Below are 22,179 nucleotides of genomic sequence, written 5' to 3'. Positions count from 1 at the left end.
AATGATCCCAAACACACAGCCAGGGCAACAAAAGAGTGGCTACGTAAGAAGCATTTCAAGGTCCTTGAGTGGCCAAGCCAGTCTCCAGATCTCAATCCCATAGAAAATCTGTGGAGAGAGGGAGTTGAAAGTCCATGTTGCCCAAAAACAGCCCCAAAACATCACTGCTCTAGAGGAGATCTGCATGGAGGAATGGGCCAAAATACCAGCAAGTCTGTGAAAAGCTTGTGAAGAGTTACAGAAAATGTTTGGCCTCCGTTATTGCCAACAAAGGGTACATAACAAAGTATTGAGATGAACTTTTGGTATTGAGCAAATATTTATTTTCCACGATTATTTGCAAATAACTTCTTTAAAAAAATCAAACAATGTGATTTTCTGTTTTTTTTCCACATTCCGTCTCTCATGGTTGAGGTTTACCCATGTTGTCAATTACAGGCCTCGCTAATATTTTCAAGTGGGAGAACTTGCACAATTAGTGGTTGACTACTTACAGTGCCCTCCATAATTTTGGATTTATGATAATTGTGTTTTTTAGCTTCTAAAATTTGTTTTTTTCCTAAATAATATGGGACCTTAATGGAAAAAAAGAGAAAAATCCAACCTTAAATACAAGTGCATTTATTCAGTGGGGAAAAAATCCCACATAAAGAAATAATTATTTGACATCAAATAATGTGTGTCACAATTATTAGCACCCCTGGTGTTAATACTTTGTACAACCCCCTTTTGCCAACAAAACAGCACCTAATCTTCTCCTATAATGTTTCACAAGATGAGAAAAGACAGATCTTCAGCCATTCCTCTTTGCAGAATCTCTCTAAATCATCCAGAGACCTGGGTCCTCTCCTCTGTACTCTCCTCTTCAGCTCACTCCAAAGGTTTTCAATGGGGTTGAGGTCTGGGGACTGAGATGGCCATGGGAGAAGCTTGATTTTGTGTCTGGTGAACCATTCCTGTGTAGATTTGGCCATATGTTTAGGGTCATTGTCTTGCTGAAAGACCCAGTGACGACCCATCTTCAGCTTTTGGGCAGAGGGCAACAGACTTTGATTTAAAATGTCCTAGTACTTCAAAGCATTCATGATGCCATGCACCCTAACAAGGTTCCCAGGGCCTTTGGAAGCAAAACAGCCCCACAGCATCACTGACCCACCCCCATACTTCACAGTGGGTATGAGGTGCTTTTCAGCATGCGCATCTTTCGTGGCACGCCAGACCCACTTAGAGTGTTTGTTGCCAAAAAGCTCAATCTTCGTCTCATCTGACCAAAGCACACGGTCCCAGTTGAAGCCACAATACTGCTTGGCGAACTCCAGACGTTTGCGTTTATGATTGTGAGTGAGGAAAGGTTTTCTCTGTGCATGCCTCCCAAACAGCTTTTTGGCGTGTAGACAGCACCTCATACCCACTGTGAAGTATGGGGGTGGGTCAGTGATGCTGTGGGGTTGTTTCGTTTCCAAAGGCCCTGGGAACCTTGTTAGGGTGCATGGCATCATGAATGCTTTGAAGTACCAGGACATTTTAAATCAAAATCTGTTGCCCTCAGCCTGAAAGCTGAAGATCCCTCTTTCTGTCTTTTCCCATCTTTTGAAACATTATAGGAAAAGATTAGGTGCTATTTTGTTGGCAAAAGGGGGTTGTACAAAGTATTAACACCAGGCGTGCTAATAATTGTGACACACATTATTTGATGTCAAATAATTTCTTTATGTGGGATTTTTTCCCCACTGAATAAATGCACTTGTATTGAAGGTTGGAATTTTCTCTTTTTTTCCATTAAGGTCCCATATTATTTAGAAAAATACTAGAAGCTAAAAAACATGTAATTATTATAAATCCAATAATTATGGAGGGCACTGTATTTGCCCCACTGTATATATATATATATATATATATATATATATATATATATATATATATATATATATATATATATATATATATATAGTTGTGGTCAAAAGTTTACATACACTTGTGAAGAACATAATGTCATGGCTCTCTTGAGTTTCCAGTTATTTCTACAACTCTGATTTTTCTCTGATAGAGTGATTGGAACAGATACTTCTTTGTCACAAAAAACATTCATGAAGTTTGGTTCTTTTATGACTTTATTATGGGTGAACAGAAAAAAGTGATCAAATCTGCTGGGTCAAAAAATGTACATACAGCAGCGCTAATATTTGGTAACATGTCCCTTGGCCATTTTCACTTCAATTAGGCGCTTTTGGTAGCCATCCACAAGCTTCTGGCAAGCTTCTGGTTGAATCTTTGACCACTCCTCTTGACAGAATTGGTGCAGTTCAGTTAAATTTGATGGCTTTCTGACATGGACTTGTTTCTTCAGCATTGTCCACAAGTTCTAAATTGGGTTTAAGTCAGGTCTTTGGGAAGGCCATTAGAAAACCTTAATTCTAGCCTGATTTAGCCATTCCATTACCACTTTTGATGTGTGTTTGGGGTCATTGTCCTGTTGGAACACCCAACTGCGCCCAAGGCATAATCTTTGGGCTGATGACGTTAGGTTATCTTGAAGAATTTGAAGGGAATCCTCCTTCTTCATTATCCCATTTACTCTCTGTCAAGCACCAGTTCCATTGGAAGCAAAACAGCCCCACAGCATAATACTACCACCACCGTGCTTGACGGTAAGCATGGTGTACTTGGGGTTAAAGGCCTCACCTTTTCTCCTCCAAACATATTGCTGGGCCTTGCAGCCAAACAGCTCGGTTTTTGTTTCGTCTGACCACAGAACTTTCCTCCAGAAGGTCTTATCTTTGTCCATGTGATCAGCAGCAAACATCAGTCGAGCCTTAAGGTGCCGCTTTTGGAGCAAGGGCTTCCTTCTTGCACGGCAGCCTCTCAGTCCATGGAGATGCAAAACACGCTTGACTGTGGACACTGACACCTGTGTTCCAGCAGCTTCTAATTCTTGGCAGATCTGCTTTTTGGTGATTCTCGGTTGAATCTTCACCGTCCTGACCAATTTTCTCTCAGAAGCAGGTGATAGCTTGCGTTTTCTTCCTGATCGTGGCAGTGACAAAACAGTGCCATGCACTTTATACTTACAAACAATTGTTTGCACTGTTGCTCTTGGGACCTGCAGGTGCCTTTGAAATGGCTCCAAGTGACTATCCTGACTTGTTCAAGTCAATGACTCGCTTTTTAAGATCCATGTATGTATATTTTTGACCCAGCAGATTTGATCACCTTTTCTGTTAACCCATAATAAAGTCATAAAGAACCAAACTTCATGAATATTTTTTGTGATAAAGAAGTATCTGTTCCAATCACTCTATCGGAGAAAAATCAGAGTTGTAGAAATAACTGGAAACTCAAGCGAGCCATGACATTATGTTCTTATTTAAAACAAAAACGAAAACAAACACTAAACGTGAATAAATATGTACCTGCGGTGCTTCTTGAGAAGCAACCTGTCCATATAGGTAAGTCTGCTTTCAGGGAACTCCACCTTGACGGGTACCTTGCTGTCTTCCCATCTTTCTGGGTTTGCTTCATGGCATCTCCCTCGAGGAAAGTCAGCTTGAGCTGCTATACCTGACACTTATATTGAGGGGACAGTGTACAAAAATAAAGTTGGGTTACAGAGAGAAGAAAAGAAAGCTCAGAATGTGTCAAGACAAACCTTTTGAGAAATGAGAAAACACCTTTTGATTGCACCCTATACGTACTATAAGTGCCAAAATATAGACAGATATCAGTAAGACCCATACATAATATAGTGTAGTAATACAGTATACAATAACATTGGTACATTACAACTACCTCAGAGAGAATAACACAGATCGAGGAAAGGAAGAAATCGTTATGATTGCTCTCAACACTTTAGAAGTCCATAGTGGCAGCTTTAAAGTGGACCTGTGTGCCAGTGGCTTGACAGAAATAATTAGGGCTGAAGGGGCTGGCAGTAATTTGCAGAGTAGAGCGGAGGGGGCTGGGGGGGAGTCTGTCCAAGTGGCAGGGTAGAGAAAACAGGAGACCAAATAAAAAGCTCCAAACACCTCGACCCCCAGCACTTAATATAATAGCACATAGTACATAAATATACAAATATGACTGTATGCTCGGCTACACATGCAGACCCAATTTGAGATGGAACACAGCTTGTCATGCATATAACTGTGGGGAATGAGTGCTGTGGAGTGTACTGCAAACACTTCACTCGTTATCTCAATACAACCAACATGGATTATTTTCTATACTGCAGTGGTAAGCACTTTCTGGACAGTGTTAAGACACCACTATATAACGAAGAAGTGGGGCAGTAGAAAAACTCTGGACTTTGTAAAACTGGCTTAAGAGAAAGAAAAGTTGTTGCCTGAACCTCGGCAGACAAGTAATGCTGAAAATATTTTGCCTTAACTTCAGAAACACTTGGATGGCATTACCATTTTGTTTATTTGCATATATTTTTTATCATGTCACATTAAGAAACAAATATTTCAAAGTAAAAGATACGATGGTCGCGCAATCATATGATCAATCGATATACAGAGGCAAAAGGGGGTTGGCATCAGTTGATCTACCTTTCCTTGAGGATTGTACAGTACAGTGTCCTCATGGTACAAGCACCTCTGCTTATGAGTTTTTCACAATATGAGCATCGTCATGAGAAAAAATGAGTCCTATGCCAGCAAATTTTCAATGCACCAGTAAAATACAAAGCCTGTCTCTTGCTTGGCATGTCCGAGTGCCTCAGCATCCCACCGGAGGGCATTTAAGCTGTCTATTTAATTTTGTCTCCAAAAGTACCTTGGCATCCCGCTAGGTGGCATACGAGCATTTCGCATCATCAGAGTCCCCACCTGCCGCTCATACTCGTCTCCGGTATCGAAGTGCATTTAAATCAGTTGTGCTTGCTTACAAGTGAACATTAACCATGTCCTCCAGTTTACTTACACCAAAAATGTTGTTTTGTTCATGTTATACAATTGTTTTTCCTTGAATGTTAAGATGTATATATGGCTTCCTGTTCTCCATCTCCTTCTGCTCGGCTGGCTCGCGAATACATTTATGATAAGAGCACATTCATGTTATGAGTTTAGTCGTGGAACGGACTGTGCTCATATCATGAGGGTCCACTGTATATTTCAAAGTAGTGTTTTTACCGTGCAACCTTAGTCCTCACCTGTTTGAGTCGAAATTGTTACAGGCTCTGTGGCAATATCACACTTGCGGTTTCTCCAATCCTTGAGAGCCTGCTGGAAAGATCTTGCAGACTTTTCCTCATCATACCCTCCACTGAGAAGAGAATTCTTGAAAGCCTTTCTACCATTCTCATTGTGTTCCTTTCCAGTCATTTCCACTCTTGTCTTTTCTCCATAATTCCCAATAAACATCTGCAAATAAAAAAAGGCAGAAGTACTAAATTAGAAAGCATGCCGAAATATGATTCATGCTAATCTTCCCTAATCTACTACTATAACAGTACTGTCAAACACAAATAGAAATTGAATTAGTCCCAAAAATCATGTTTCCTGATTAAGAATCAAAGGCTGATTCTAATCTATGAACTGCCATTGCATAGCTGAATAATTATACATTTAAAGAAAAAAATGGGAGAGAAAAGCTAATGATTTGTCAAGGATGTGGGTATCTAATCTCCATTTATGCAGGCAAAAAGGAAGAAACCTTTATTGTCTCGATATATTTATATGAGAGCTCAATAACAGAGAAGCTTGGAAGCGATCCCGAGATGAAAAACTAATTAGGCAAAGTCTCAGTGAAGTACACATAATTACAGGGTGCCATATCAATGACAACTATCTGTTCACTTTTAAAAAATATAAGGCCAATTATTTGATGTTTTAAGCACTAAATTTTTTAATCAGTCAGTCTTCTTAAAGTCCACTTACGTAATCTTTAATGGATATGACTGACAATTTACTCTGGTCTACACAAGAGGCGATTGCTGTAAGACTGCAAGGGAAGCTGAGTTTCCCCAAAAATGTTTTTAAAAAACGAGATTAAATGCATACAGTTGTATGTACATGTCATTGACGAGATATGCGCTGAAACGCGCTTAACTTTTGGTTGGAATCAGCTTCTTTATCACTGGTTACGACGTGGCTTACTTTTCGTTCATTCGTACAGCTTCACAGTCCTATAAACAGTGTGGACAGTGTGGATCTCCAGACTTGAGAGTGCATTGTTCCACTGCAGCGAAACGAGACGAGTCAATGGCTAAAGGCTGGATTTGTCGAGCCCATTGGACGCTGTGCGTCTCTGGAGGTCTATGAGTTATGGGCAGGGCTTGACTGTCTGCTTTTCTGTATGATGATTGAATGATCTGTCTGAGGCTGAATCCCTTTTTGATTGACAGCAAAATGAGCGAATCAGCAATATTGTTGGTTAACATCCACAAGAATAATTTTTCAGTTTTCATTCCGTTGTTTTGAGTTGAACCAGAGACTTTTCCTGATCACCCTCGTGACACTTTCTTTGTTAAAAATGACTAGAGTAAAATCGAGCTTCTATTTCTGGTGTTTGTTTTTTTTGTTTTGTTTTTTTGGTAGCTGCTTGTGTTTGTAGACTTTCTGTCACTCTGCAAGCAGCAGGTACCGCTGAGCCCCTCCACCGCCACAAAGCACTCATAGGCAGACACACTTTGAGCTTCCCCATAGCTTCCACATAGTTTAATAAATTTTACTGCTAACTATATAAACACTTAATATACAGTACATTCAAACTATGAAAACGACAGTACTGTAAATCATCAAACTGAACCTGTTTAAAAGTGTTGTGGTTCTGGGTTCAAACCTCAGATTCTGGTTTTCTACGTTGGGTGATCATATATACAGTCTGTAAACATAATGTTATACATAACCCTGTACTGTATTAGAAAAAATGATATACCATTAATGTCTACATCTAAGAAACAATGGCATAATCAGTAGTTATATAGTTACGTGAAGCATGGCAATGATTTTGCCTGAGCATAGATTTTGTAATGACATGCATTGGCAACCAGAGTGGCATTGCTCATATTGTCCGCAACATGCTCTTCTAGCCTCATAATGTTGGCAGGGCATCAAAAAGCTGAACCTTTTGGTCACATAAAAAAAAAAGCACAATGGATTCGTATTCTTGAGTGGTTCAAATGTTAATTAATGCCATTTTAATAATTGCTTTGGCTGAATGATGAGAAAGGAAGAGAAATTCACATTGCAATTCATGAACATCTTCCTGACAGGTAACAGTCTGTGACACGAAACATTGAATTCTAACGAAAAACGTACTTCCTAAGAAACATGAACATGTACGCATTGTTTCCCAACAAAACCTAACCCGCAAGGCATACTTATCTATGTAATATTTTCATTTAATTTCTTACAATAGAATTACGGTCACTTCAACAGGTAATAGCTAATTTATCCACATGACTTTTACCTGCATGGATGAATCACCAACATTTGAAAAAAATGATCCTGTTTTCAAAATTATCCTATTTTTTCCTCTGCTGAAAATATTAACAGTCGCCTGAGCAAAGAAAGTCAAGGGTTGCTTCTTGAGTCATAGTTTTTCCCTAAAATAAAGTAAGTAACAGAGGTGATCATAATTCATAATTACAGGGGCTTGTTATTGTCATTTTCTATTTATTGTCTACACATTAAATTGTATATGCAGGAGACATGCACTCATTGTGTAGTCTGAAAAAGGCTAACAAAGTTTTATTTGAAAGATGACAATATCGTAGCATGTGCAGTATGTTTCATAGACCAAGTGAACACACAAGGAATTAAATTTGTCATATAGAGTGGGGCAAATAAGTATTTAGTCAACCACCAATTGTGCAAGTTCTCCTACTTGAAAAGATTAGCGAGGCCTGTAATTGTCAACATGGGTAAACCTCAACCATGAGAGACAGAATGTGGGAAAAAAAACAGGAAATCACATTGTTTGATTTTTAAAGAATTTATTTCCAAATTAGAGTGGAAAATAAATATTTGGTCACCTACAAACAAGCAAGATTTCTGACTGTCAAAGAGGTCTAACTTCTAACGAGGTCTAACGAGGCTCCACTCGTTACCTGTATTAATGGCACCTGTTTTAACTCATTATCGGTATAAAAGACACCTGTCCACAACCTCAGTCCGTCACACTCCAAACTCCACTATGACCAAGACTAAAGAGCTGTCGAAGGACACCAGAGGCAAAATTGTAGACCTGCACCAGGCTGGGAAGACTAAATCTGCAATAGGTAAAACACTTGGTGTAAAGAAATCAACTGTGGGAGCAATTATTAGATAATAGAAGACATACAAGACCACTGATAATCTCCCTCGATCTGGGGCTCCATGCGAGATCTCACTCCGTGGCGTTAGTAACTAACAAGAACGGTGAGCAAAAATCCCAGAACCACACGGGGGGACCTAGTGAATGACCTACAGAGAGCTGGGACTACAGTAACAAAGGCTACTATCAGTAACACAATGCGCTGCCAGGGACTCAAATCCTGCACTCTCGCCCTGCTGAAGCAAGTACACATCCAGGCCCGTCTGTCGTTCGCTAGAGAGAATTTGGATGATCCAGAAGAGGACTGGGAGAATGTGTTATGATCAGATGAAACCAAAATAGAACTTTTTGGTAGAAACACAGGTTCTCGTGTTTGGAGGAGAAAGAATACAGAATTGCATCCGAAGAGCACCATACCTACTGTGAAGCATGGGGGTGGAAGCATCATGCTTTGGGGTTGTTTTTCTGCAAAGGGACCAAGACGACTTATCTGTGTAAAGGAAAGAATGAATGGGGCCATGTATCGAGAGATTTGGAGTGAAAATCTCCTTCCATCAGCAAGGGCATTGAAGATGAGACGTGGCTGGGTCTTTCAGTTGGACAATGATCCCAAACACACAGCCAGGGCAAAAAAGGAGTGGCTTCATAAGAAATATTTCAAGGTCCTGGAGTGGCCTGGCCAGTCTGATGAGAAAATCTGTGGAGGGAGTTGAAAGTCCGTGTTGTCCAACAACAGCCCCAAAACATCACTGCTCTAGAGGAGATCTGCATGGAGGAATGGGCCAAAATACCAGCAACAGTGTGTGAAAAGCTTGTGAAGAGTTACAGAAAACGTTTGGCCTCCGTTATTGCCAACAAAGGGTACATAACAAAGTATTGAGATGAACTTTTGGTATTGACCAAATACTTATTATCCACCATGATTTGCAGATAAAGTCTTTAAAAATCAAACAATGAGATTTTCTGTTGTTGTTTTTTTGTTTCCACATTCTGTCTCTCATGGTTGAGGTTTACCCATGTTGACAATAACAGGCCTCTCTAATATTTTCAAGTGGGAGAACTTGCACAATTAGTGTTTGACTAAATACTTTTTTCCCCCACTGTATAATCCGCTCATTGTTGAGTCAAGTATTGCATTATCAGACATGCAAAATGTAATGTGAATATACTATATATATTAGTTACAATACAAAATAGCAAATATGCAAATAGCAAAAAATCTAGATATGACAAATAATTGTTACGCATGCACTAAACAGCTCAGGTATCAGTTGCATCACGAAACCCATTTCCACTGATTTCTTGTGTGTAGTAACGTAAAAATAACATTGAGTTGTGAATTTGACACATCACAGGCGAAACAACTTATCATACTAACAAATTCGCAATCAGCCCTATGGACAATTTTAACATGCCCAAATGACCTACTAGATATTTTTCGGAAAGTAGGATGAAAACTAGAGTGTCTGGAGAAAATCCATGGAAGCAAAGAGAATACATGCAAACTCCACACAGGCAGAGCAGCACCTAGGTTTGAACCCCTGATCTCAGAACTTTGAGACAGATGTGCCAACAAGTCATCCATTATGCTACAATTGCCAATGTGATCTTTTCTTTGTCAAATTCACACAGATGAAAGAACAGTGTCTGCTTTTACTAAAACCAAACAAACATTTATAGGTTAAAACCAACTAAACATTTATAGGTTTTCATGTTTTAATCAGGATAGTATTAGAGATGTCCGATCACGTCATTTTCAAAGTATCGGAATCAGCAAAAAAATATCCGCCATGCCGTTTTTTAATATATATATATATTTTTAAATTAAATCGTTTTCTAATTGTATTTAACATTACAGGCATAATTATATGTACCACTCATCGAGAATCTTTAGGTTTAATGTAGGATTATCATAATAATCCCAAAGTCAGCAGCAAATAATTAATTGATTAATATATCACATTTAATTATTTAAGGCTATTTAAGTCTGCGCTGCATGACCATCTCAATTATTATAACGCTTCATCATTTGTAATGCCATTTTATTTAACTTGAACCTAGCTAACCCACTCCCTATGATTGACATTGTCATTGAAACAATGTGGGAAGAAAGATTGGAATTGAACTTTGTCTTTTCACCTTAACGTAATTCCCAAATCAGAGAAGATATATCCATTGTTAGCATGACTCACAGTCATGGTTTGACTTCCCCATCATGGTTCAACTTTCCCATCATGCCTTGGGGCATGCTGCACTGCAGTATCATTTACTGAAAGCTCAACAAATACACTAGATAGCAGTATTTAGTCACAATACACAGAGTCCCAAGTCTTTCTATCCGTGGATCCCTCTAACAGAAAGAATGTTAATAATGTAAATGCCATCTTTAGGATTTATTGTCATAATAAACAAATACAGTACTTATGTACTGTATGTTGAATATTCGTCCGAGTTTTATTCATTTTTTCTTAATGCATTGCCAAAATGTATATGATCGGGAAAAATTATCGGGAATGATTGGAATTGAATCGGGAGCCAAAAAAAGCAATCGGATCGGGAAATATTGGGATCGGCAGATACTCAAACTAAAACGATCGGGAGCAAAAAAACATGATCGGAACAACCCTAGATAGTATGCAAACAATGACAGAAAGGAGGGGGGATAAGAAGTGAACCATCACATTTAATAATTGTGGCCCCCCTTTGGAAGCAATAACTTCAACCAGACGCTTCCTGTAACTGCAGATCAGTCTGGTACATCGATCAGGACTAGTCATGGTCCATTCTTCTCTACAAAACTGCTGTAGTTCAGTCAGATTCCAGGAATGTCTGGCATGAATTGTTGTCTTTAGGTCATGCCACAGCATCTCAATGGGGTTCAAGTCTGGACTTTGACTTGGCCACTCCAAAACATGTATTTTGTTTTTCTGAAACTATTCTGAAGTTAATTTACTTCTGTGTTTTGGATACTATCTTGTTGAAACATCCATCCTCTTTTAGCTTCACCTGTCTGACAGACGGCCTCAGGTTTTCCTGCAAAACATCCTGATAAACTTTTGAATTCACTCTTTCATTAATGATGGGAGGTTGTCCAGGCCCTGAGGCAACAAACAACCCCAAATCATGATGCTCCCTCAACCATGCTTCACGTTGGGGATAAGGTATTGATGTTGGTGAGCTGTTCCATTTTTCCTCCATATTTTTCCATTTTTCCTTGTATGTTACTCCCAAACAATTCAACTTTGGTTTCATAAGTCCACAAAATATTTTGCCAAAACTTCTCTGGAGTGTCCAAGTGCCTTTTTGCGAACATTAAACAAGCAACGATGTTTGGTTTTTTTTTGTTTTTTTTGTAGACAGCAGTGGCTTCCTCCGTGGAGTCCTCCCATGAACACCATTCTTGGCCATAGTTTTACATGTATTTGATGTGTGCACAGAGATATTGGACTGTGCCGTTGATTGCTGTAAGTCTTTAGCAGACACTCTAGGGTTCTTTTTTACCTCTCTGAGTATTCTGCGCTGAACTCTTGGCATCATCTTTGGTGGATGGCTACTCCTTGGGAGAGAAGCAACAGTGCCAAACTCTCTCCATTTGTAGGCAACTTTTCTGACTGTCAATTGATGAGCATCCAGACTTTTAGAGATGGTTTTGTATCCTTTCCCAACTTTATACAAATTAACAATCTTTGATCGCAGGTCTTCAGACAGCTCTTTTGACCGAGCCATGATGCACATCAGACAATGCTTTTCTTCAAGACAATTCTTACCAGGTGTGTGTTTTCTAGTGGGCAGGGCAGCTTTAAACCATTCATCAGTGATTGGGCACACACCTGACTTAAATTGTTTGGTAAAAATTGGTTTCAATTGCTCCTTAGGCAGATGGTTCACTGATCTATTTTTCCCCCTTCTGTCATTGTTTGCATGCTATCCTCATTAAAACATTAAAACCTATAAATGTTTGGGTGATTTTAGTCAAAGCAGACACTGTTTTTACATCTGTGTGATTTTTGACAAAGATCACATTTGACGGTGATTGTAAGCAGAAACGTGAGAAATTCTAAAAGGTTCAGCTACTTTTTCAGACCACTGTATCTAATTTTAAAACATAGGCTTATACAGTATAATTTATAGGCATTTGTAAGTACATTATATTATAAATCTAAATCTTTAAATCTGTGCAAAACATTAAAGTGGTTTCTCAATCTTTGTTTGGTGTTTGTTAAATCTGTGCTCACATGCTATACTCCCATCCTTATTATCCAACTCTTAAGGGCTTAGCTTCCCGTCCATAAAAGCTAGCTATGTCCCTGCTCCATAGGTATGGATGAATAAATTAGAATGCATGTTTCATGAATGTTGATTGAGTTTGTCTGTACCACATGCTAGACAAAGCTTTCTTTTCCTTTAATAACTACTGACCACTTGCGCATCTAAGGTTAACTTATCCCTTCCATGAAGGTGTCAACCCCTCCCCAAAACCAAAGACACTGAAATTTAAATACATTCCAATAAATTCAAATGTTTCCAGTTAAGTTTACAGTATGGATATGTGATTCTTTTAATAATTGTGTGAGATTCACAGTTTGCGGACAGAAAACAATGACAGGTGAAAGATTGGAGTACACCTATTATTTCCTGAAGCAAACGGTGCAAGTAAGCTCAGAAGTGATGAAGTAGTGTTAGAACCACATAGAGTGTTTCAGTATATTAAAAGCTGTGAATTTATCATTACGACTCTTCATACGTGAATCTAAAACTTGCAGTTATTTTGCAATGCGGAATTGTCAAAGAGTTGTTGGGTGGTTGGTGGCTCATTAAATGTCAAATCACTTTTGTTGACATAAACTTAGTTGACAAAGATTTAAATTTTTTATGTCGTCATGCAATTTGTATAGCTTTCTAGGCTGTGGGAACGAACAATTCAACTTATTTAGTCATATTAATATCATTATTTCCCATTTAAATCCGTTTCCAAAGCAAAAAGTTGACCAACATCCCGAAAAAGATCGTGATTACTAAGAGTATGAATACACAAATTGAGAATGCTCCTCATATTCATAAAAATATAAAAATAAAAATATTTTCGATTTTTTTTAATATGCAGACATTCTAGAGAAATGGGTCAGGTGCTCCAGCCCCATCAAGCAGTGGACCTCTAAGAGTTTGCTCATAATAAGCAGACTAGGCCCACATAACACTGGAACAAAGTTCTGTAAGCTGGTATGACCAAGATACATTGATATATGTCAGAACAAGAATTCGTGGCAACAACCAGTTGAGAATGGAAAGAAGTGTTTGTACCTACAGTCAAGCATGGTTTAGGGAGTGTCATGGTATAGGGATGCATACGTGCTGCAAACACTGAGCGAGATACAGTATATACTAAATATGCACCGATACCAATACTAGTATCGGCAGGGGTGCCGATCTGGCCCGAAATGGTGGTATCGGTATCGGCGAGTACCAACAAAGACGGCGCCGATACCATTTACCGGTCCATTATTATAACATTTGACCACAGCCTTTTTTTTCTCCTGGCGCTCACTACACTCTGTCTCTGTGTTGTGTGATGACACGTGAACACCAAGCAGCTATCGCTATTGGCCTGCTCCAGACCAATGAGAACGGGCCAATAGCCACTCCTGACCAATGACAAGGCTGCTTGGCGGCGCAGACATGGCGGCGGTCGGGAAATATTTCAAAATAGAAATCCCGTCAATTAAAATCAATGGCTGCATGCAAGATTTGCGGCCGGAAAGTTTCGAGATGTGGAGTTAAATCGGCCAGTTTCAATACCTCGAACCCGACAAAACATTTGAAGACAAAACGTGAACGAACACAACGAGTTTGAGCCTGTAAGAGCAGGACTGCTATCCAGAGGAAGGGCGCTGGACCGGTGCAACAATCTCTGGTCAGTTCACTACGTCAACTTTACTTTGTCTTTTACTTAAAGAAATGCTGCAGTAATTTGGGAACTGTTTCCAAAGTAGGGTTGGCACCTTTCAGAAATAGAAATAAGGGACCCCCCTCCCCGAAAAAAGGAGGCTAATAGAGAGACGGGATGCTGTGGTCAATTAATATTACTTATAATTGTTAGCGTCCGCAAATGCGGAAACAAGGTTGGACCACGAAGCGGACAACAAGTGGGGGATACGTACAAGGGTTTAATGATTGCAAAAAATAACACGCCATCGCGGGATAGTAGAAATAAGAAAAGGAGTCCGTGACAGCAGGTCGACGGAGCTCAATACTACAAACTCGCAGGTTAACTAAGACGATAGGCAGCGAGCCAAATAGCCAAAATAAAAACACTCAAATACCTGCACAGGGTAGAGGTTACAAACGAGTGCAGCAGACTAACAGAAAAAAACCCAATGCAGGGACGTAACAAGCAAATGTAGCAAGACTATAGTGCGAGATGTCAAATGGCGATCAGCAAAGCAAATATCTCGGCAAATATCTACGTTGATGAGCCCGCATTGGATTCAGGTGCGACGTCAGGAACGCCCCCTCCAACAGCCCAGCAACAAAACACAATCTAACCAGCAGCAGAATGTGACAATAATTTCATGAAAGTTGCACTGTTTGGCCTTTGAGAGGTTTAAAAAAGTTTACTCAGTTCATTCAGAGTTTATTATTATGAACTTATTTTTACTTTCTTACTGTTGGGCTAGTATTATACTTTGTACTAGTCTTTTTCCTATTTTGCAAAGGTAAGCAACAGCCTGACAAAGCCTTGATAGCAATGATTTCACATCCAATTATGTAGCTCTTTGGGGAAAGAAAAAAAAAATATATATATATATATATATATATATATATATATATAAACGGGGTGGTATCGGTATGGTATCGGCCGATACTGCACAGCCAGGTATGGGTATCGGGGCCAAAAAATGGTATCGGTGCAACACTAGTATATACACTAGACCGGCCTAAAAATGAACTTTGGAAAGTTGCTGCTCCATAGGGTTATATTCGTTCCTTTCCTAGACAATAACAAGTACAAAAAATTTCAAGTTCATAGTCCTTCATTTAGTGTCTGCGCTCAAGCCCTCAAGTTATCCACTAGTGACCGCTCTCTATGCATTGCCCCCAGGGTGAGGGATAACCGATAAACGCCCAACTAAGTAACGCAATATGAAAACAAAAATACGCTGTTTGACGACCTACAAACACACAAAGAAATGCACAGTTTATTCTTTCGCATCACTTTTTCGGTTCATTGTGGGAAAGCAATAGGGAAAAACCATTATGGAGGGCACAGACAGTAATTGCGTACCGAATGACACCAAACTTCACATATATGTCTTGTACCTAAAGACGAATAAAAATAGCCTAGGTGAGGAGAAATTCAAAAACTTTGGAAAATAACCATTATGTGATGGGCCGGTCTAATATACACCATGTTAGCTCAACCAACATGTCTTGCTAAAAAAATGTTGATGTAAAAGGTGATGGACAGGCCAAGTATATCTAACCTTATTAAGCATACATGGAGCACCTTCAAACAGAAGGTGGAAGTTATATCACATCCACCAGCTCTGTGATATCGTCTTGGAGATGAAGTGGACTCCAGTGGAAACCTATGAAGCGCTAGTGAGCTCAATACCCAATTGGCCAAAGCAGTGCCGGAAAATAATTGCAGCCACATACAGTGAAGAAAATAAGTACTTGAACACCATGCTATTTCAATGTAAAACTTCTTGCATAATTTACTGCGATAATAAAATCATATTCCAATATTTTATTTCATGCATAAGTTTGTTTGAAAGGTTCCACATGTGTATTTTTTATTTTATTGCAATCGCGCTTCCAAATCTTTCTGCAAACAATATATATATATATATATATATATATTTATATATATATATATATATATATATATATATATATATTTATATATACGTTCGGGCTGTCAAAATTATCGCGTTAACGGGCGTCAATTAATTTTCTTAATTAATCCCGTTAAGGCGGCACGGTGGCTGAGTGGTTAGCACGTCTGCCTCACAGTTCTGAGATCAAGGGTTCAATCCCGGGCTTCGGCCTTCCTGTGTGGAGTTTGCATGTTCTCCCCGTGCCTGCGTGGGTTTCCTCCGGGAACTCCGGTTTCCTCCCACATCCCAAAAACATGCATGGTAGGCTGATTGAACACTCTAAATTGCCCGTAGGTATGAGTGTGTGCGTGAATGGTTGTATGTCTCCTTGTGCCCTGCAATTGGCTGGCAACCAGTTCAAGGTGTCCCCTGCCTACTGCCCCGAGTTAGCTGGGTTAGGCTCCAGCACCTCCGCGACCCTCGTGAGGAAAAGCGGCATGGAAAATGAATGAATGAATGAATGAATAATCCCGTTAAAATATTTGACGCATTTAACGCATGCACTGAATGACCAGCTTGCACATTGCCTTAAACAGAGTACAATGAGGCCGTTTATGGACATTAAGAGTGAAGAGAATGCCACCGGCCGCTTGGGGGCAGCGCCGTTCCATACTAATGTTATTTCTTCTCAACGTGGGAGAATTACTAGTTGTGAGATGTTTATGCTGTATGCACAATGCAATGGAAATTGCTATTTGTGCTCCACACATATTTCGGTAAGTTTTCTTTCTTTTAGTGGCAATTATGTGTCTCGTGTTGTATTTTGGGTAAGATATGTACAGAGATATATATTTTATAAAGGCGAGTGGACACAGGCGTTCTTTGGACCGCGCCGTTTATTGGCATAAGCTTCTCCTTCACAACAAACATAAGTATTGTTTAGTGAAAGCACAACACAAATAATATCCCTATCTCTCTCAAAAAAAAAATAATGTTCATACAAAGAAAAGCACTTCAGTCTAGTAATGAGGCCCTATTCTCACAGTTAAACAACAATGCAAAATGAACTGGCATTTCATATCAAAATAGCTATGCAAAATACACGTAAAACTTACTCAGACTTTGGTCACTCTATTCTTATTATTGTTATTTTTATTCTTATTCTTATTATATTAACTCTACTTTTGATTGAAAATTTTACAAATTTTATTAAACCGAAAACATGAAGAGGGGTTTTAATATAAAATTACAATAACTTGTAACTATAACATTTGTCTTTTAAAAACCATAAGTCTTTCTATCTGTGGATCACTTTAACAGAAAGAATGTTAATAATGCCATTTGTGGATTTATTTTTACAATAAACAAATACAGTACTTACAATACTTATGTGCAGTATGTTGTATGTATATAGCCGCCTTGTGTCTTATCTTTCCATTCCAACAATAATTTACAGAAAAATATGGCATATTTTATAGATGGTTTGAATTGTGATTAATTGCGATTAATTACAATTAATTTTTAAGCTGTAATGAACTCGATTAAAAATTTTAATCGTTTGACACCCCTAATATATATATATATATATATATATATATATATATATATATATATATATATATATATATATATATATATATATATATATATATACATACACATAATAAATCAGCAATGTTTTACAGGTGTGTGTGAGCCTTATACCAGGCAAATTAATGAAAAGAGTAAAAAATTGTAATTAAATTAATATACTATTTGTCAGCCTGTCTTATTTTCTCTCCTCTTTTCTTGCATTATTTCCAACACAAACGACACAGGATTAGCTGAGCGAGAGATGCATGCGTCAGCTGCATGTGTATAATCCGCTACCCTTTGCATCCTGCCAAAATACACAGTTGTTCGTGATTGAATAAGATTATGGATGTGTGCGCTTCAAATGAAGTACACATTAACCCCGACATAACAAAGCAACACAAATGAAAATTACAAATATTTATAAGATGTGGCAAGTCTCTAAAAGCATAAGGTCACATAGCTGTAGGTCAAAATACATATTATGAATTAGTTTCACTGTAATTCATTGCATGAAATTGCAAATCAACGGGTCAATGATGAACGATGATGCTGTTCAAATTCATCAGTGAGCTCAAGTCAATCAAATATGTTTTTGGTGAGTCAGGCTACATGCTCACCAGTCAATTGCGGGACATATTTTTTTATACCCGACCATTTAAGTTTTTGGAATGTAGGACAAAGACTAGAGACTGTGATGCCAGGGTAAAAAAAAAAAAAAAGAAAACATCAGTAATACGTACAAGCTCAACAAACTGCAGTGAACAATTGGGAAATTTATAAATCAAGCTACTTTGAAGACTACTACTAAGACTATTACCTTCAGTGACGTTATTTGTGGCTGCATTAAAATTAACATGGAATCATAATGGCTTCTTTGCGACTACGTTTCAAGTCTGCTTGATCCTAAAAAAAATTGTAAATCCTTTTAACTCGGGGGGCACTTTACAGCATAGAACATTATTTTGACAAATACAGCGCTCGGCAAATTTATTAGCTCATGTGAAGACAATCTGGCATCATGAAGTGCTTTGATGTTTTCCCTTAGTCATTTTACATTTTACCAATAATGAGGAATTTCAAACTATAATTACCTTGTCATTTAGCTTCACTTTGTGATAAACTTTATAAAATTTCGCTCAGTGGACATTTCTGAGAAAATAGGAAATGAATGAAGTTATTTAAGAAGTGGCATAAAATGATTAGGTTAATTAAATTTGACACATCAATAAAAACACAGAAGTGAAAAAAAAAAAATCTGATTAAGTATTAAACCAAAAAATTCAATGATAACATTTCAGCATCAAACATATAACTGCACAGCATTTTTAAGTTTGAAAAGAAGTGTTATTGCTTAAATGCTTTCCATGCAAATATTTAAAAGGCTATTTCTATAAATGCAATCCATCATTTAAGAGACGGTCTTGGCAGAAGTGATTATTCCTGTTTTCGTCTAATCCGAACAGAGATTAAAAGAGAGCAACACCTGAAAGTGAACAATGATATGGAGCATTGGTGCCCTCTTTGGGTAAACTCTGGCAAACTATGTTTAAACTGCAGACGTGTATTATCTGTATTCAGAACAATTTGAACTTTTCATGAATCTGTGTGTGTAAAAGCATGCAGAAGAATGATCCTTCCTCATTTAATTATTTTTCTCGCACAGTCAATCTATAGAGAAAGAGGTCTAAGTAATGGGGCTGAACACCAAGCATTCAAACTGTTGCTCAAGCATATTTAAGAAGTCCCCCCCCCACCCCGTTAGATTCGTAGTTGAAAGCTCTTACCATCAAACTAGTATGTAGTAAGTGGTTATTATGACTTTGGCTTTTACTAAAGTCACTGTTTTCTTGCTTTCAACCGCCATCCAAATCATACATCATCATTTTGACTTGGTTTAGAAAAGTGTGAAGAATTATTTTTAGCTAAAACAAATTTGTTCAGGAAAAATCTAGTACAAATTCATCTTTTTTTACTTCCTTTGAAGGCACATTCTGCTGAGAAAATTGGTGATCTTTGTGTGATTTTGATAACATTACCTAGATAATAAAATAAATTCCAGGGTCACTGATGTTCAGGCTGTTTTATGCTGTCAATTTGTCAATGTGGCGGATGGATGGATGGATGGATGGATGGATGGATGGATGGATGGATGGATGGATGGATGGATGGATGGATGGATGGATGGATGGATGGATGGATGGATGGATGGATGGATGGATGGATGGATGGATGGATGGATGGATGGATGGATGGATGGATGGATGGATGGATGGATGGATGGATGGATGGATGGATGGATGGATGGATGGATGTGCAGCCACCTGTTGAGATGTGCGAGGGAATGTTGATTTGTGTGCGTCCCTGAATTAATGTGAGTATTTTTCATTCATTTTGGAGGGTTCCAGCAATAGGTTGTAGCCGCTACATGCGCGGCCGTTTTGTAGCTTTGCCGTTGCAACGGTGTGTAGTCTGCCACCATTGTTTACATCATATTCATGTTGCACATTTATGCCGTGAGGCGTGAGGTGACGTGTTCATTAGGCATCTTTGGGATGTGTTTTAAGTCTAATTGAGTGTAAAATGCTTATTGACCGCGTGTGTGTACGGCATACTTCCGGGTTGAGTGCGCACAGCCATGCCTGCCCCCACCTTTGTGTTTATTGCACAGTGCAAATCATTTGTGTGTTGTTGATTATCGTGCAGTTACAGTGTATCACAAAAGTGAGTACACCCGTCGCATTTCTGCAGATATTTAACTATATCTTTTCATGGGACAACACTGACAAAATGACACTTTGACACAATGAAAAGTAGTCTGTTGCAGCTTATATAATAGAGTTAATTTATTTTCCCCTCAAAATAACTCAAAATATAGCCATTAATATCTAAACCCCTGGCAACAAAAGTGTGTACACCCCATAGTAAATATGTACATCCCTAAATGTCAAAATTGCGTACTGCTTGTTATTTTCCCTCCAAAATGTCATGTGTCATGTGACTAGTTACAGCAGTGCTGTCAGCATTGCTGCAGAGATTGAAGAGGTGGGGGGTCAGCCTATTAGTGTTCAGACCATACGTCGCACTCTACATCAAATTGGTGTGCATGGCTGTCACCCCAGGAGGACGACTCTTCTGAAGACAGTACACAAGAAAGCCCACCCGTCTCATCACACCATAAGACATGGTTCCAGTAATCCATGTGCTTTGTTGACATGTTGACAAACTGTTTGCGTGCTTTCTTGTGTACCGTCTTCAGAAAAGGCTTTCTCCTGGGGGGACAGCCATGCACACCAATTTGATGTTGAGTGCAGCATATGGTCTGAGCACCAATAGGCTGACCCCCCCCCCACCTCTTCAGTCTCTGCAGCAATGCTGACGGCACTCCTGTAATAAGTCACATGACATTTTGAAGGGAAAATGACAAGCAGTACTCAATTTGGACATTTAGGGATGTACGTATTTACTAAGGGGTGTACTCACTTTTGTTGCCAGGGGTTTGGATAATAATGGCTATATTTTGAGTTATTTTGAGGGGAAAATAAATTAACTCTTCTATATAAGCTGCACACAGACTACTTTTCATTGTGTCAAAGTGTCATTTTGTCAGTGTTGTTCCATGAAAAGATATACTTAAATATCTGCAGAAATGCGAGGGTGTACTCACTTTTGTGATAGACTGTAATTTGCATTGTTTTATATTGGCACTGATATGCTGTTAACCCTAAACCCTAACCCGGGGGTCAGCAACCCGTGTTTTGAGAGCTTCGGCTCTTTAGCGCTGCCCTAGTGGCTCCCTGGAGCGTTTCAAAAATGTTTGAAAATGGCAAAAGATGGGGGAGGAAATTATATTTTTTGTTTTAACATGATTTCTGTAGGAGAACAAACATGACATAAACCATCTTAACGCTTTCCAATGCTGTAAAAATGTGTACAATAATTATTACATTTCAATATTTCTGTCAACTAAGATTTGCGTCATAGCCTGCGATGCACGTTTCTATCAGCAGGGCAAAACAAACCGGTTGCTATATGATGGCGCATGGATTCCAAAGAGGAAACTGAGGAAAACAGAGGATTCAACGTTTCTTGGGCCGCATCAATTGCATTCATTGCCAATGCTAAAGGATTTTCTGAATGTTTGCTCTGTAGCGAGAAGTTGTCAAATCACAAAAGGAGTAATGTGGAAAAACATTTGCAGGGAAGGCACACTACTTTTTCAGCCGAAACCCAGTAGGCGTGATTGCATTACATCTGGAGAAATTACAGGAGTGCAAAGATAGATTTAAAAAGTAGATTGCATGTCCAAACTACTGCTGCAAGTTTTACACGGGATAAATAAAGCGTGGAAAACCGTTCATAGATGATGACTGGTAAATGAACGAGTCATTCATCAACATATCAGAACACCTATTTGCAGACTTCAAAAACAAAACCGAGATAACACAGAAAATCCAATACATGCCTCTCGCACAGAGACAGTTAAGGAAAGGGCCATAAAAATGGCAGGCAACTTCACCAATCAGCAAATCAA

General features: G+C 38.8%; 1 protein-coding gene across 1 annotated transcript in view; it reads right to left on the bottom strand.

Annotated features, from left to right (window-relative positions):
* The window catches only part of zbbx (zinc finger, B-box domain containing), a 156,319-nt gene that overhangs the window by 1,417 nt on the left and 132,723 nt on the right, over positions 1 to 22,179 (bottom strand). The window contains exons 26-27 of the mRNA XM_057838525.1: positions 5,150 to 5,360; positions 3,411 to 3,564 (exon numbers count right to left, since the gene is read on the bottom strand). Coding sequence (XP_057694508.1) covers positions 3,411 to 3,564; positions 5,150 to 5,360 — 365 coding nt within the window. The remainder of the gene's footprint in view (positions 1 to 3,410; positions 3,565 to 5,149; positions 5,361 to 22,179) is intronic.

Source organism: Corythoichthys intestinalis, chromosome 6 (genome assembly GCF_030265065.1).
Source record: "Corythoichthys intestinalis isolate RoL2023-P3 chromosome 6, ASM3026506v1, whole genome shotgun sequence".
NCBI lineage: Eukaryota > Metazoa > Chordata > Actinopteri > Syngnathiformes > Syngnathidae > Corythoichthys > Corythoichthys intestinalis.
This window is presented reverse-complemented; position numbering and strand designations above follow the sequence as displayed.